This window comes from Phodopus roborovskii, unplaced genomic scaffold (genome assembly GCF_943737965.1).
Source record: "Phodopus roborovskii unplaced genomic scaffold, PHOROB, whole genome shotgun sequence".
NCBI classification, from domain to species: Eukaryota; Metazoa; Chordata; class Mammalia; order Rodentia; family Cricetidae; genus Phodopus; species Phodopus roborovskii.
This window is the reverse complement of record NW_026125264.1, coordinates 4,454,699-4,471,392: the sequence shown is the minus strand read 5'-3', so window position 1 is coordinate 4,471,392 and position 16,694 is coordinate 4,454,699. Positions and strand designations below refer to the sequence as shown.

The 16,694-nt window shown below is 44.1% G+C and overlaps 1 protein-coding gene across 1 annotated transcript in view; it reads left to right on the top strand.

Annotated features, from left to right (window-relative positions):
• The window catches only part of Pygb (glycogen phosphorylase B), a 50,095-nt gene that overhangs the window by 6,840 nt on the left and 26,561 nt on the right, over window positions 1-16,694 (top strand). The window contains exon 2 of the mRNA XM_051193965.1: window positions 13,566-13,667. Within this exon, the coding sequence (XP_051049922.1) occupies window positions 13,566-13,667 (102 nt within the window). The remainder of the gene's footprint in view (window positions 1-13,565; window positions 13,668-16,694) is intronic.

The window sequence follows — 16,694 nt, the reverse complement described above, 5'->3', positions numbered from 1 at the left end:
TTTGCCTGGCAGCCAGTCCATTCTTGTGGCTTGCTTGAGGTTACTTCATGAACACAAAGTCAGATGAGACTCGATTACAAGAGATACACCTTACCATTTGTTTTGCTTTGCTTTTTGTTATTGTTTGAGACAAGGGGTCACTATAACTCCAGGCTGCCTTTCACTTTCAGATTCTTCTATCTCTGCTTCTCTGCTGGGATTATAGATCTGTGCCACAATGTCCCCAGCAATGTTCATTTTACATTTACTACTCTTACCCCTTAGGAAAATGATAGAAACAAAACAAGGGTTTAGGCAGGCTGGCCACGAAGACCAAATGTATATATTCTTCAAGGATCTGAACGTCTCATAGAATGAATTCTGCTAACCGGTTGCTTATGGACTGGCTTTGCAGTTCTGCCAGCCTGGTCTGCCCTATGGAATCCTGCAGAGTTTGGTCTGGAGATTTCCTACCATGTAGGGCCTGTAAATGGCTGTAAGGGCCATTGTATCTTTATGAAATATTGTAACCGGCCTCACCCCTGTACCTCAAGTATTTTTAATTTTTTTCCACTTAAAAAAATATAGGTGGTGGTGCTGGAGAGATGGCTCAGCAGTTAAAAGCACATACTTCTTTTGCAAAAGACCTGAATACAGCCAGGCAGTGGTGGTGCCCATCTTTAATCCAGCACTTGGGATGAACAGGCAGATTTCTGTGAATTCGAGGCCAGCCTGGTCTATAAAGTGAGTTCAAGGACAGGCTACAAAGCTACACAGAGAAAAACAACCACAACAAACAAACAAACAAAAAACCCAAGTACATCCTAGCACTCACATTGGATGGATGGCTCCCAACTTCAGTCAGGTAACTATAGCCCTAAGGCAATCTGACATCTGTGACCTCTGCAGGCACTGGCATTCACGTGCACACACCTACACACAGACACACATACATACACATAACTTAAAATAATAAAATTAAGTCCAAGTAATTTGGAGGTCCCAGAGAGATGGCTCAGCTGGAGGTCAGATCACAGCACCCATGTAAAAGCTAGGTGTGGTCCTTTCCACACGTGTAACTCTAGCATTGAAGTGGGAGGAAGCAGGAGGATTGCTAGGGCTTGCTGGTTGCTACCTTAGCTGAACCACCATGCAACACAGGCTCCAGGTTTGAGACCCCCTCCTCAAAGGATAAAGAGGAGAGAGATGAGACAGAGGACACATGGTGCCTTCCTTTGACCTCTAAATGCACACATAGATGTGTACAGCTCCCCCTTTTCATGCATAGCAGCACGCGCGCACACACACACACACACACACACACACACACTCACACAATATATATGTATTTGGTGCTGGGATTGAACTCAAGGCCTTGACCAAGGGTAGCAAACATTCTACCCTTGAACAAAACCCCTGCCCTTTATATGACTTTCACAACTTTATTTTACATGATTATAGACTTAACATTTGCAAGATGCTGAGTATGTGGTGCACATCTTTAGTCCCAGCACTTGGGAGGCAGAGGCAGACCAGCCTGATCTACATAGTGAGACCTTGTCTCAAAACAAAATAAAATTTGCATGGCTCACACACAGAGTTCACCAAATGTTGATCAATTTAACATAATTGGCAGGTCTTTTTGTCTGTGAGCTCAGTTTTCTTCTCTGAATTATCTGAACGTTAGTTGTAGCCTTGGCGCCTCTTTGCTGTCCATTAGTATCAGGGTACCCTTGCAAGACTCGGGCTCCCCACAGAGCCACATGCACACTGCTTCAGCTCCTAATGCTTGCTCAGCTCCACCAGCTGTCTCACCACTAAATAATGCAATAAGGTGTCATGAGCTTGGTGCAGTGAGCCTCTGTCACACAGGAGACTAAGGCAGAAGGATTACTGAGAGTTTGAGGTTAGCCTGGGCTACAGAGTGAGACTGTGGCTCAAAAACAAATGGCCTGATAAGGTGACCCAGTGATGAGTGTTTGCCTTAGGTTCAATCCGTGTAACACACACACTGGAAAATGCAATGAGACAGTTATAAAAAATAAAAATAAGAAAATGGAACTTTGTAAACCAGATTTATCTATTTTTTTCCTCTCACAAAAAAGAGCAAGGCTGTAAGTCTCGATGTGATGGCTCCACCTAACTCAACTACTTAGGAGTTTGAACTAGGAAGATCATTTGCATCTAGGAGTTCAAGGCCAACCTAGACTGCAAAACAACTTATCTCAAGGGAAAAAAAAAAAAAAAAAAAAAGCTGAGTGTGGTGGCACATAGCTGTAATACCAACACTCAGGAGCCTGAGGCAGGAAGATTGCCTTAAGTTCAAGTCTAACCTGGGCCACATAGAAAGACCCTTGTCTTAATGTCTAAAACAAAACAGACAAGAAAACTAAATAACCCCTGATACATTATAAGACATTATACTACTTTTCTTGTCACTGGGACAAAATACTTGATGGAGAGAACTTAAGTAATTTCATTCAGTTCATGGTTCCACAGTGGGGAGGCATACAGTACAAGCTTGCAGTATGACCTGTTGTATCTTGGTGGTTCAGAAACAGAGAGAGGCCAATTGGGGCCACTTCCTCTAGCCAAGCCCATGTCCAAACGTTTGTACCTTGCCATGGCAGTGTTCCTGGGGGGGGGGGGGGAGACAATGACTTCAAACACTCATGAGCTTATGAGATTGTAGGGGACAGGACACACTAAAAACAAAACAGTCATGAACCAAATAACCAGCACAACATAGGAATGGCTTTTCCTCTGCCAGCAGAATAGGGTTCCTAGGATATAGTAAAGGGAAGTTCTGTGAGCCCAGAAACTTGGAAAGGCATTTAGACACAAGCATTTAGTATCTACAACAGGATTTTGCTAAGGAAGTGTGATATATCATTTTAGCTGTAGCTCAGTAGTTTTCCTCAGCTTTTTTTGTTTGTTTGTTTGTTTGTTTTTTTCGAGACAGGGTTTCTCTGTATTGCTTGGGAGCCTGTCCTTGAACTAGCTCTGTAGACCAGGCTGGCCTTGAACTCACAGAGATGTGCCTGCCTCTGCCTTCCGAGTGCTGGGACTAAACGCGTGTGCCACCAATGTCCTGACTGTTTTCTCAGCTTTTAAAAGCAGTTTAAAGTGAAAATGAAGTGAGGATGAGGGTAGTTCTGTAAAAAATTTACTACTGGGCTGGAGAGATGGCTCAGCAGTTAGAAGTCCTGGATGCTTTTCCAGAGGACCCCCATGATGGCTCACAGCCATCCATATCTCTCTCCAGTCTCAGGGGATCCAAATACCCTCTTCTGGACAAGAATGTACAGATGTACATGCAGGTAAAACACGCATATACATAAATAACATTTAAAAATAAAGCCTAACAAAACAAGACAAAGTCATTACTGTCCATTTTCAGAATGAGCTGTGCTTAGAGCTAGAGTTGCAGATAAGCAAGAGGTGCTGGGCCTGATTCCTGCCAGTCTCAGAGCTGGGAAGCTGCCAGTGACCTGCTTTATGACTGCACCCACCATCAGAAAAGGGAGCATTCTCAAGCCCCAGGATACTCACTAGATGAAGTGGGAAGTTTTAGGATTGTGGCAGGCAGGCTACATATCCTATGGCAAATGTCATGCTTGATGCATAAGACTGATCTAGAAGTGATGCACGCACACACGTGCGTACACACACACACACACACACAGGAGCGAGATGCCAGTGTGGACGCTGTGCTATGGTGAGAAGCTGGGAGCAGGTCTTGTCTGGCAGGTGGGAGGATCCTGCCAGATTGTTTCTCCTCCCATTAGACCTCAGCTTATGCTGGGAAGGGTCTGGGTCTTGTTCATCTTACAGGAAGGAAGCAGGAAGGCAAAGGCCCAGTCCCCGGCATGGCCCTCTGTGTCTAAAGGGGTAAGGAGCCTTCCCAGGACCTGTGGTATACTGTGCTCACTGGTCTGTAATCGTGTGCCTGTGTCATGTTAGTGCCGTGAGACAGGCAGATGTAGTCTGTTGATGAGAGCTATTCTATGCCCGTGGTCACTGGTGAATGAACAGAACCAAATAGACAAGGGGAATGTTGCCACGTGATCCTGGGAACAGGACTATAGATCCTGATGAAAGCAGTTGCCCACGTCTTTGTTTTGTGCCCAGAATTTTGGAAAATTCTCTTTCCTTTTCCAGCAGGGTGCCAGACACTTCTGCAAATGGAAGAGTCTTCTTGATTAAGAATTTTTTTGAGAGGAGGGAAAAGGAGTTTGTTGCAGACAAACTAAAAGGAATCTAAAAGGCCCGGTTCTGAGCCTTGGTTTTGTAAAGGGCATCAGGCAAGGTGTGATGGCAACAGCACATGTCTGTAATTTTAGTGAGGCAGGAGAATCTCAAGTTCAAGACCAGCCAGAGATACCCAGCTAAGTCCTGTCTCACAACCCCAAGAGAAAACAATGCAAAAGATGTAGCTCTGTGAAGGCTATTGGTATTAAACTCCACTTCTGTAAGCCTTCTAAGATGCCATTGGAAGCGCACTGTGTTGTGTGATATTTGTGTTTGAATTCCTACTTCTCTGGCTGGGGAGCTTCTTAGTGCTTTTCTGTAATTCTCCTAGTAGGGTAGGCTTTGCATATGATAAATAATCCTAACTTTAAAAGGCGAATTGTGGCTCACTGGCAGAGCACTTGTGTATCATGAGCAAAGCACTGGAATTCCATTCTTAGCACTAAAAAAAAAAAAAAAAAAAAACCCTCCAAACAAAGGCTTACACTGGGCCACTTAACACTTATTGTCAGGGACAGATCCCAGAGGAAAGTCAACAGCCCACAGTGCAAGGGTTTGAGGATCCTGCTGTTCTCTAGCTGGATTAGGTAAGGGATTCTCTCCCTGATCTGGGAAGCCCACCAATGCCCTGGAGCGTAGGTAGGACTGAGTGCTGAGGCTGAGCATTAAAGAGTGGCTTGCTGGCTGGGGCTTAGACAGATGTCTTCACAGCTGTTCTCCACAGTTGCCCCTTGCTAACAGCTGCAATATCTCTTTAAAGCATGGTGTGATAAAACATGGTATGCTGTTTGAGCCCGGCCTGACCAGGTGGAAACCCCAGGGTGGCTTTGTGTGTTCAGAGGGTGTGTGCCTTATGCTCAGCACCCAGCTGGCCAAGGCAGGGCAGCCTGAACTGGGACTCCATCCACACTATCAGGTCTGTCCATTTTCTTGGCTGACTCCTCCAGCAATCGTCTTTCAGTTGGAGGGCTTCACTCAACCATCCTAAGGAAATGGGAAAACTAGATCAACACAGATCAGGAAATAAGAACATTCTTGGTTTTTTTGTTTTTTTTTTTTTTTTGTTTGTTTTGTTTTGTTTTGTTTTTTTCCTTTTTCTGAGATAGGGCTTCTCTGTGCAACAGCCCTGGCTGTCCTGAAACTCAATTTATAGACCAGACTGGCCTCAAACTGCCTGCCTCTGCCTCCCAAGTGCTGGGATTAAAGGTGTGCGCCACCACTACCCTGCAAGAACTTTTTAAACAGGTTGCAGAAACCCTAAACAACAAGCATCTCCCAACCGTCAGGACCACGGCTGCCATTACTTCACCAGTGCTTCTGGCTGTGACTTCTCTGCTTATGTAGAGGTAGCTGCCTGGTGATGATGACCAACTTGGAGGGAAAAAGAAATCAGAGAGGTTTAAAGTGTAGGCCCAGCATGTGTTGGTTGCTTCTGTGTAGTCTTCGTCGATCAACAGTTACATTTCCTTTTTGAAGTGCTAGGTGAAGGTACAGAAAGGACAAACTATAACAACTTGAAAAATATAGATTTGGAAAAAATATAGATTTTGGGAACTGGGGAGATGGCTCACTAGTTAAAGAGCACTGACTACTCTTCCAGAGGACCCGGGTCAAATCCCTGCACCCATATGGCACCTCACAACTGTCTGTAACTCCCAAGATCTCATATTCTCACACCAACATATATGCAGGCATAACACCAATGCACATAAAATAAATATAAAAATACATATATTTGGGGCTGAGCACGGTGGTATACATCTTTTATTCCAGTACTTGGGAGGCAGGGGTCAGAGTACCTCTGTGAGTTCAATGCTGGCCTGCTCTACAGAGAGATTTCCAGAACAGCTAGGGCTACACAGTGAGACCCATGTCTTCCTTCCTTCTTTCCTTCCGTAAGACCCTCAGAATGATGAGTCTTCCAGGTTTGGTCGATACCCCAAGAACTCAATGTCCAGTCCAGTTGCTGCAAAATGCAAGAGGCTTTAATGAACAGGAAACGTTTGCGCAAACGGGCTCCTCAAGCACGCAGGCTAGAGAGAAGCCCCCTCCCCTGGGCCCAGGTGTTTTTAAAGGCAAACCCACAAGCTTAGGAAGGGGGTGGGACCCTCTGTCCATTGAGTACGTGACCCTTGGAGGCCGGATGGTCTGCTATTAGGATCAGCAGACCTTAGGGCCTCAGGGTGTGCTAATTAATCTTGTCTGGGCAAACCAGAGTTGCAGCTATCTCTTTGTTTCCTAAGGACCCTATTTACCACCTGTTGACTCACAGAAAAGGAGGGGCAGTGTGAATTCTTCTTATCTCAGGGCCTTATGAGAGAAAGTTAGCAAATTCCAAGGAACAGATAATGGTTTCCAGGTCAGTCCATCATTAACATTACTTTTTAGGTCTTTCACTTCCTTCCTTCCTTCCTTCCTACATACCTACCTTTCCTTCCTCCTTTCTTCTCTGCCTCCTTCCCTCCCTCCCTTCCTTTTTAAGATTTTGTGCCAGGGAGATGGTTCAATGGGTAAAAATGCTTACTGTACAAATGTGATGGCCTGAGTTCAGATCCGGAATTGCTGTAAAGTCTGGATCTGGTATGCATCTGTAATCCTAATACTCCTGTAGTGAGAGGGGAGGCGGAGACAGGGGAATCACCAGCAAGCTTGACTGAAACAAACCTGTGGTGGCAGCAGCAGAAACAATGGGAGGCTGTCTCCACAAGGTGGAGGTCAGAACTGATTCTGACAAGATGCCATTTGACCTCCCCATACACATGGAACACACATGCCCACCCTTGAACACATGTCATACATATATACCACATATACGTATTTTTTTTAAGGAAAGGCAAAATAGAACATTCCAAAAGGATCATACTCCCGACTGGTCAGCTTTTAGTAAGTCTCTTCTTAGGGAGTATTCAACAGTAGATTAGTGGGAGCATATAGGCCTGTATATACAGTACACCTCATTGTATGCTTTACCTGTGCTTCAAAGTCTGCTATCTGTAGTCAACTGCAATCTTAAGATATTAAATGGAGAATTCCAGACATAAACCCCATAAAGTTTTTCTGCTTGCTGCTAACTTCTTATATAATGTATTTTGATCAAATCAATTAGCACTCCATCCTCCCCATCCCCCCATTACCACCTTTCCCTCCCAACTGCATGTCCCTTTTTTAAATGTTTTTTTTTATTTATTTTTAAAAACAGAGTCTACTTAGTGCTATCTATATGTGCACAGGTGTAGGACCATCTATTTTAACATGGGTAGCCTTTCAGAGGTCACATCAAGGAGAAAAACCTTCTCCCACCCCTAGCAGCCAGCCATCAGTTGTCGATAGCTTCTCAGTTAGTCCTCCCCCATGTTTGTGTTAGGCTTTTAGCTGGTTTGATCTTGTGCAAGTCTCCTGCTTGCAGAAACAGCTGCTTTGAGTTCATACGTGCAGAGCCTTATCATGTCCGGAAATAATGTTTCACTGCAGACCTCTGGCACTTGGTCATTCTGCTCCCTGTTCTGTGATGATCCCTGAACCTTAAGGGGAGTGGATGTGATATAGATTGTCCTAATGAGAGCTGAGAACCCCCATACTCTTTTATTGTCTATAAATGGATCTGTTATGGATCTCTATATTAGTTACTACATGCTGTAAAAGGAAGCTTCTCTGATGACTACTGCGAGAGCTGCATTAAACTATGGGCATAAAGATAACTTAGGGGGCAGTTTATTGCTATGTCATTTAGCAAAATAATAGGATTAGGTTTTCCCCTCAGGGCCTAGCCAGTCATGAGCTTTTGGCCCTGTTAACAGGTCTGAATTCTGTCCTGTGGAGCAGGCATTAAATCCAAGCAGAAAGTAGTTGATTACTTCTATAACATTCATGCCCACTATTGCACTAGTGGGCACATCTCGCTAGGCCAATATTTGTAGCTCTTGGTTCATAGTTGGATAAGACTGTTGAATATTATTTCTCCCCTAATAGCTTAAATAGAACCATCCAGAACTAGCCAGTAGGCATGAAGCTTCCAGGTTGATATTAGCTTATTTCTCCGTGCCCTATAATAGAAGTATATGGTATCTTCAGCAATTGGTATTATTCATCAGGTTCTCCGGGTAACAAAGAGCTATGGCCTGTACTGTTTGGGAAGCAGGTCTGTGAGACCACTCTGACTAAGAACTCAAAGAGAGGTAACCCATTCCCAGTACTGACAACACCATAAGCTTTGATTTGCACAGTGTTGAGAGCACTGCAATGCCTGAGTTGTGAGTCATTCCTTTATCCAGTATATTCTGCTTGTCATTAGTCACTTTGTGGTGCTTGTAGTTGTCATGAGGACTATTGCAGTATCATAGTGTTGTATTCAAATGATGTACTTTATTGGCTGGCCCCAAAGCACAGGGACAATCCTGGCAATTTTCATGTTGAATAGAAGCTATAAAGAGCTTCCTTTATAGCCTAGTCTACAGAGCAAGTTCCAGGACAGGCTTCAAAGCTACACAGAGAAACTCTGTCTTGAAAAACAAACAAACAAACAAACAACAATAACAACAAAAAGAGCTTCCTTTACACAAACAAATGAAAGTTCTTGACCCAAGGAAAGAAAAGAATATGCTGGGGTTGCTAATATCTGTTGCAGAGTAAGATATTTTTTGAGGTTATGTGCCACAATCACATAACTTCATTAGAGTGTATTCCTTATTATATCAAATATCAAAATAATATTTCCTTTTCATTATTGCTATTAATTTATAAAATAATCTCATATATATACATACATATATGGGGAAACATGATGCATATTGGTTGACAGTCTCTTAGCACAAATGCATAGAGCCAAAAGTGTTTTTTGATTTTGGAGTTTGGAGTATTTTCATAGACCTGACCATTCTAGTACATCTCATCCAAAAAATATCAGATGAGAGATGCTCAACTGTGTAGTTTACTTTTAGACATTTGTTGAGAGTTTTGGAGGAGATAAAGCTTGGGGATACTGTTCATAGTAAGAGGAATTTGTATGTGTGGACCTTGAGCACTCAGTGTTTTCCCAGACACCTGGGATCTAGCCGGACTCTGTATGTTTCCGTACTTGTAAATAAACCTTGTCCAGACAGGACTTGCAGCTTCTTTTGCACTATGGAAACGCTATAAAATAATAAGTTGGTTCAAGTGTAGTGCAAATAAAGCATACGGTGATTAAAAAGCAAAAGGCAATGGACTGTGAGCCAGTAGTAACAGCAGGTGCAATTGCAGCTGTCCAAGGACTTGCTGGTTACCCTACAATGTGTTTCTGTCATTTAAAGGACAGCAGAGTTTGCATAGGAAGTCAGCATTAATTCACATAATTAAATGAAGAATGGGGTGGGGCAGAGAGCAAACTTACTTTGTGACTTTTAGTATATTCTTTCAATGGTTAGCTTTAGTGTTCTGGAGTTGTCTTCTCTTTTGACGTTTTATTTCCTTTTCAGCAGGGACACTAACTCTGCCTGTGTTGTTCTTTCTCACCAATGTCTGTTTTTCCCACCAATTATTTTCTCCTCTCATTTTGTCCAGTGTTACTCAGCCATATTTTTGTTCCTGGCTTTGCTCTTCCTTACATTCCATGGTAACTCACCTTTGAGGGGTGAGTTTCTGTTGTTTTGACCATGCCATGTTTCAATACATAGATACATCTAAGTCCCATAAGTTACTTGTTCTCTTGTGTCTCTTATTCTATTTGTTTGTTTTCTGTTTTCTTCCTTTTTTTTTTTTTTTTTTTTTTTTGACATTAGCCCAGGTTGGCCTTGAACTTGTTATCCTTCTATCTGTTTCCCCGGAGTCCAGAATGACAGGAGTGTACCTCTGTTCCTCCTCCATTTCTGTTTAGGGAAGAGCAGGTCTCCCATGAATATCAACAAAACATGGCATATCAAGTTGTAATAAGACTAAACACTTCTCTTTGTAATAAGGCTGGGCACGGTGACCTACTATGAAGAGTTGGGTCCCAAAAGTCAGTAAAAGAGTCAGTGACAGCCCCTGCTCCCACTGTTAGGAGACCCACAAGAGGACCAACCTACACAACTGTAACACAGATGCAGAGGGCCTAGGTCAGTCCCATACAGGCTTCCTGGTTGTCTTCCATCTCTGAACCCCTATGAGCCCAGGTTTGTTGATTCTGTGAGTTTTCCTACCCCTCTGGCTCCTACAATCCCTTCTCTTCTTCTGCAGACTTCCCTGAATGCCACCTAATGTTTGGCTGTGGGTCACTGCATCTGTTTCCATCAATTGCTGAATGAAGCCTCTCTGATGACAATCAACCTAGTCACCAATCTATGAGTATAGCAGAATAACGTCAGGCATCATTACACTGACATTTTTTCCTCCAGTCATGTTTAGTTCTTTCTATCCTAGGTCTCTGGGCTGTCCAGCCTGTGGGTCCTGGTGCTCCAGCCTGGCATGGTTTTAGGCTAGACCAGTCATTGGTTAGCCACTCCCTCAATCTCTAGGCCACCATTACCCCAGCACATCCCACAGGCAGGACAGACTATAGGTTGAAGGTTTTGTGACTGGCTTGGTTTCCCACTCTCTCCACTTGAAGTCTTGCTTGTTCACAGGAGATAGTAGCCAGTTTGGTCTATGTATCCAATATTCCTAAGAGTCTTAGCTGGGGCCATCCTTGTAGATTCCTGGGAGATTCCCTTGCACCAGGTTTTTACCTGACTGGGAAATGTTCCCCATCCTTTCTAGTAGTCTCTTTCAGTACTCTGTCCTACCCCCCCCCCAAACTTTTTTTTTTTTTTTTTTTTTTTTTTTTTTTTTTTTGAGACAAAGTCTCAGCATGAAACTCTGGCCTCTACTCTCCGGGAACTGGGCTCTGTAGACCAAGCTGGCCTCTAACTTACAGTGATCCACCTGCCTCTACCTCTACCTCCTGAGTGCTGGGATTCAAGACAAGTGCCACCTTACCACACTGCATCTCTTTTCTTATAGCCATTGAGTTTTGAGGGATGTGTGAGCAGGGATATTTTTATTCTACCATCCATTCATTGGTAGGTTTTTGTTTTGAAATGTAAGGTCTTACCCTGTTGCCTCGGCTGTTGTAGAACCGCTGACAAGGTAACTCAGTGGATGAAGGCACATATTGCCAAGCCTTGAACATGAGTTCAAGCCCTACATGATGGGAGGGGAAATCTGATTGATTAAAGCTGTCCTCTGACCTCCACATGTGTGACATAGGGTGTGCATACACACAATAAATAAATGTGAAAATACTGTCAAATTTATTTTAACTTGGATTTTTAACACTGTTCCATCTTCTCTTGGTAAGGGCTATATTGAAATAAAATTCAAACAGTTATATAATTTACCATTTTAAATGTGCAAATTGGGCTGGGGAAATGGCTTTTTGGGGAATCTGCCTAGCACATGGGAGGCCTTGGGTTTGATCTGCAAAAGTGGGAGAAGGTAAGGGGGGGTGGGGAGGAGGCAAGTGAGGGAGGAATATTCACAGGCTGTGCATTCTGGCAACACAGTCAAAGACATTGTATTCATCACACTGATAAGCACTCCTTTTAGTTGTCACCCACCAAACACTGTCCTCATAGCCATTGATATCTGACAGTCTGGGTAGCCCTCCCCGGACTCCTCAGTCTTTTTTTTTTTTAAATCAAGAATTGAGCTATATCCTAAGTTTTTTTTTTTAATTTAATGTGTGTATGAATGTTGTATGTAAGGATATTCAGAATGTGCCTGCTGTATGCATGGGCCAGAAAATAGATTGGAGTTACAGCCAGCTATGAGCCATGGTGTAGTTACTAGGAATTGAACCCAGGTCCCCTAGAAAAGAAGCAAGTGCTCTCAACTGCCGAGCCATCCCCAGCTCCTACCCCCAGCGTTTTAACTTTATTATTTATTTGTTGGGATTGGGGGGGGGGTGAGACAGGGTTTCTCTGTGTAGCCCTGGCTGTCCTGGAACTTGCACTGTAGACCAGGCTGGCTTCGAACTCAGAGATCTGCTGCCCTCTGCCTCCCAAGTCCTGGGATTAAAGCAAGTGCCACCTTAACTTTTTGTTTTAAGATATCGACTCACCAATTTACCCATACAGGCTTTGAAAGTGTGATCATCCTTCTCCTTTCTCAGCCTCCCTAGTAGTCGGGTGACAGGCATCTACCACCAGGCCCAGTCAGACCCGACTTTTGATAGCACATGCTAAAGTCAGAAGTGATGGCAGATGGTTACAGCTTAAATACCTGTGCACAGGGCAGGAGGAAGTGTGGGTGTGGCAATTGTCAGAGGGATAACAAACGATTTGTTAGAGAACTCTGGAAAAGCCAATGTTTAAGAGAATCCTTCACAGTATGGCATGCCCCACAGACTCAGCAACAGTTTGGGGGATTAGGGTTCTCTGCAGTACTTCGTGGGCCTGTGGGGGAGGACAGGGTGTAACAGAAGACTTGCCCTGTACATGACAGTCAGTGCCAGTCTTTGTCTGTGAAGAGTTGGTGCTTTGCGGCTAACAGCATGTCAAGAAGATGGAAGCATCATGTTTCCTTTGGGGACTTTCCTCAGGTAGACAAGGGAATTTGGCTAAGAGCCATCCCTGTCTAGGGATGTGTGGTTCTGAAATGGCTTCCAAGATGTCTCTGCATGTCAACACCTGTTGGTGGGGCATTGGTTTCTGAGTCTTGACAGAAGCTCCTAGAACCTGTCCGGTCTGGTAGCACTGTTTGTGGCCACAGTCCAAGTTAAAACACCTCATTAAGTCTTGCACACACTTTACACCCCACCCCCACACCAAGCAAACCTACCACATAGCCGGTAAAAACCAGACTTTGCCTTGAGGGAACATCTTCAGGAGGCTGCCAGCATCCTCATTCCTGGTTATTGTGCACGCCTGTGGGCTCAAGAAACCATCCTTTTGAACATGGGGTTTCACCAGCTCACCTAGGTTGGCTTCACACTTCTGAGTTTAAGTCATCCCTCTGCCTTAGTCTCTCAAGTAGACGGAGCAACAGAGCACACCATGGCCAGCATATTACATTTCCTCCTCTGTAGGCTGTTTTATCCTACGTCAGAGCTGTAAAAGCGGCCTGTCTCAGGGCACACAGCTGGGAAGAGGCCAGCCTAGCTCACTGTGGGGTCTTCCAGCCATGAAAGCCTGTTCCCAGGTTCTAAGACAACCTGACCCCCTGTCATAGGAAGTCACTTCTGTGCACTAAAGATTCAGGAGGGTAGAGCTACCCTGCAAATAAGGCATCAGCATTGGGTTCACAGGAAAGTCTGCCGAGGTGCTTTATGACTCCTTCCCTGCTGTGCCTCCTCCGTGTGCGACAGAGTGGGAAACCTAAGTTTCTTTCCTTTACTTCTTCAGCGAATTTATTACCTTTCCCTGGAATTCTACATGGGCCGCACGCTGCAGAACACCATGGTGAACCTGGGCCTTCAGACTGCATGTGATGAAGCCACTTATCAGGTATGTTTAATCTGTCCCCTGCAGAGTGATCACTGATATTAGGACTTGTGTCCTCTGGGAATGGACACCTGTGCCCTGGTGTGTGCTACCCCACCAGAAAGGACTTTGCTGGTGGGCAGCATGCCTCCTCCTCAGGGGAGTATTTAGGATTGCAAGGGGAGATAATAAATGGAATTATTATGGGACGACTGAATTGAGTGGTGATGCTGTGGTTTGGAAGTTTCTAGAAAGGTGTTTTTGCATATGTCATGATCCATTTGGTTTCACTCCCCCATCTCAAGACATCCTCCTGAACTCAGTGTACTGTAGAGGTGTGGAAGGGCCCTCCTCTCATCCAAAGAAGCCAACCCTTCCTACAGGCTCCTTATCGCGCCATTCTCTTTGGGGTAATTCCTGCACAAGTCATTTGTAGCCTCCACAGAGCAATGTTTGTCTCCCCAGCCTATCTTTTTCTTCTCCTCTCTTCCCTGGAACACTGGTTTCTGATGGGGGAGTTCTGTAGTGAAACCCTGCCGTCTCTTTCCCCTGCTGGCATGGATATACAAAAATGTTTATCCACCCACACTGCAGCATCCCACCTGCTTTGTTTAGAGCATAGGTAGGAGGCGTTTGGGGGCCTGATGGGTGCAAGCCTTGCTGGAGACCCATGTCTCTCCTTCTCTAAGGCTGTGTTAATCACCATTATATTGCTATGACAAAATACTTGAGAGAAATCAATTAAAGAAAAAAGGTTCATTTTAGCTGCCAGTTTCACTGGGCCTGAGCCAGGCATAGGAGACTCCCCTCAGGAATCAAAGGTGGGGGTTAGGGGCAGGCACACTCTTCTAGAGTGCCTTCTCCGAGGTGACCCAGTTCTTTTAACTAGACCTCCCCTGATAGTCTTTATTGAGCCTATTACTTCATCAGTTGCTCAAGGTATGACATGCCATAACGTTTGGGGAACTGCTTGCTCTCACAACGAGAACGTCAAAAGAAGCAGTTTTTTTCCTTGTGAACCTATCAACAGTGCACTGGCAGTCAATTTGCACTATAGAAAAATTTCAGTGCGTATTAACAGCTTTAACTCGGGGCTTCAATATGATCTCTAGAATATGGGAACTCTCAGATACACTCACCCAGTGATGCTGACCATATAAATTGCCTTAAAATTTCTTCTTTTTTTAATTTGTGTTTTTTTTAATGTGAGTGCACCATGCAGTGCCCTTCAAGACCAGAAGAGGGCATCAGATCGCCCAGAACTAGAGTTCTGTGAGCCACCATGTGGGTGTTGGAAATTGAACATGTTTCCTCTGGAAAAGCAGCTAACTGCTGACCTACCTATCTTTCCAGCCCTAAATTGCCTTAGAACTTCTAAAACAGAATGTTTGAAATTGATACAGCTCCTAAATTTCCCTTAGTTTATTTGTATCTCTTTTTAGTTTGTTTCTCCGTTTTGTGATTTACTTGGTGGAAATAGATTTACCATGCAGAGTCTCTGTCATCTTCCTGACTGTGTCTCCCATCTTGGGGTTTAACCTGCCTGTATTAACAGCATCCTGCTCATAATGTCTCAGTGTCCTCCAGTAGTAGGTTCTGGCCAGGTAGTTAGGTAAGAACTGGAAATAAACGGCATCCAGATTAGAAGGAGGTAAAACCATCTACTTACAGATGACACGAACTAGAAAATCATAAGAAATCCATAAAGACAGTGAGGGCTACACAGAGAAATCTTGTCTCGAAAAACAACAAAAGAAATCCATAAAGAAATACTAGAGCTGGCAAAAGAGTGCCATCAGTTTTCAGAATACAGGATCGATTGCAGAAACCATCTATATCTTACGTTTGCAGATTAACATCCAAATTGAGACAGAGATGGCAGTTCTGCTTATAAGGAAGAATAAAATAGGTGAAAATGTAGCAAAGAATGCCACTCCCCGTGCAGCGTATGTACTCTGAAAGGAAGTTAAAAGAAACTGAGGAAGGCTTAAAAATGGAAGAGACATTCCTGTTAACGGCTTGGCAGACTCAGTATTGTTAAGATGCAGAGTTCTGCACACTGGTCTGTAGATTCAGTTCAGTCTTCTTCAGATTCCCAGTTTCTTCAGAGTCTAACAAAATGATCCGCCTGTCTGGGTAGATCCCCATGGGGTTAAGAGCAGTTGAAACAGTCTATAAAAGTAACCACTTGGGGGACCCACACTTCGCAACTTACTATAGAGCTGCAGTGACCTGGTCTGGGTCCTGCTGGCAGGTAACATGTATCAGCCACCAAATAGAACCGAGAGTCCAGAGATAGGCCTGCACATTGAGGCTAAATCTCTCTTTTTCAATTTAAAATAATTGTTGGAAAATTCATATTGCGTAAAGTTAGTCATTTTTAGTGTACAGTTGAGTGGCATTCAGTACATTCACAGTGTTCTGCAGCCGTCCCCACTACCCATCCACAGAACCTGTTCATTTTCCCAAACTGAAACTATACCTTTCCCACCCCAGCCCCTGGAAGCCATCATTGTTCTTCATGTTTCCGTGCGTTTGGCTATCCTGGGTATTTCATGAGTATAGAGTGTCCTTAGCCCGGAAGGTTCACCTGTGTTTCAGTGTGTGTTGGTCCTTCATTGCTTTTTTTTTTTTTTTTTTTTTTTTAAGTAACAATTTTACACTCGTTTTTATGTGTCCAATAACCTGTAGGAACACATATTCCTCACAGTGCTAACATAGAGTAAACTTAACTCACTTGCAAAAGCAAAGCCATTAGGTTATAAAGACTAAGTAATAGATAGAAAAGTCCTACCTGTATCAGGGAGGCCAGAGAGACCGAGGTACTGCTCCTGTCATCTGAGGGTTCCTGACCCTCCGCGGGTCCTAGATCTTCCTTCATTGTTGCTTAAGGCTCCATTGTATGAGTACACTCTGTCGTGTTTGTGTCATGTTTCACTCATCACTTCTGCCATCACAAAAAATGGCGCTGTGAACATGAGTGACAAATAGCTCCATAAGACCCTGCAGTTGGTATCTTAGTCTGCAGCTAGAAGTGCAGTCACTAGAGCA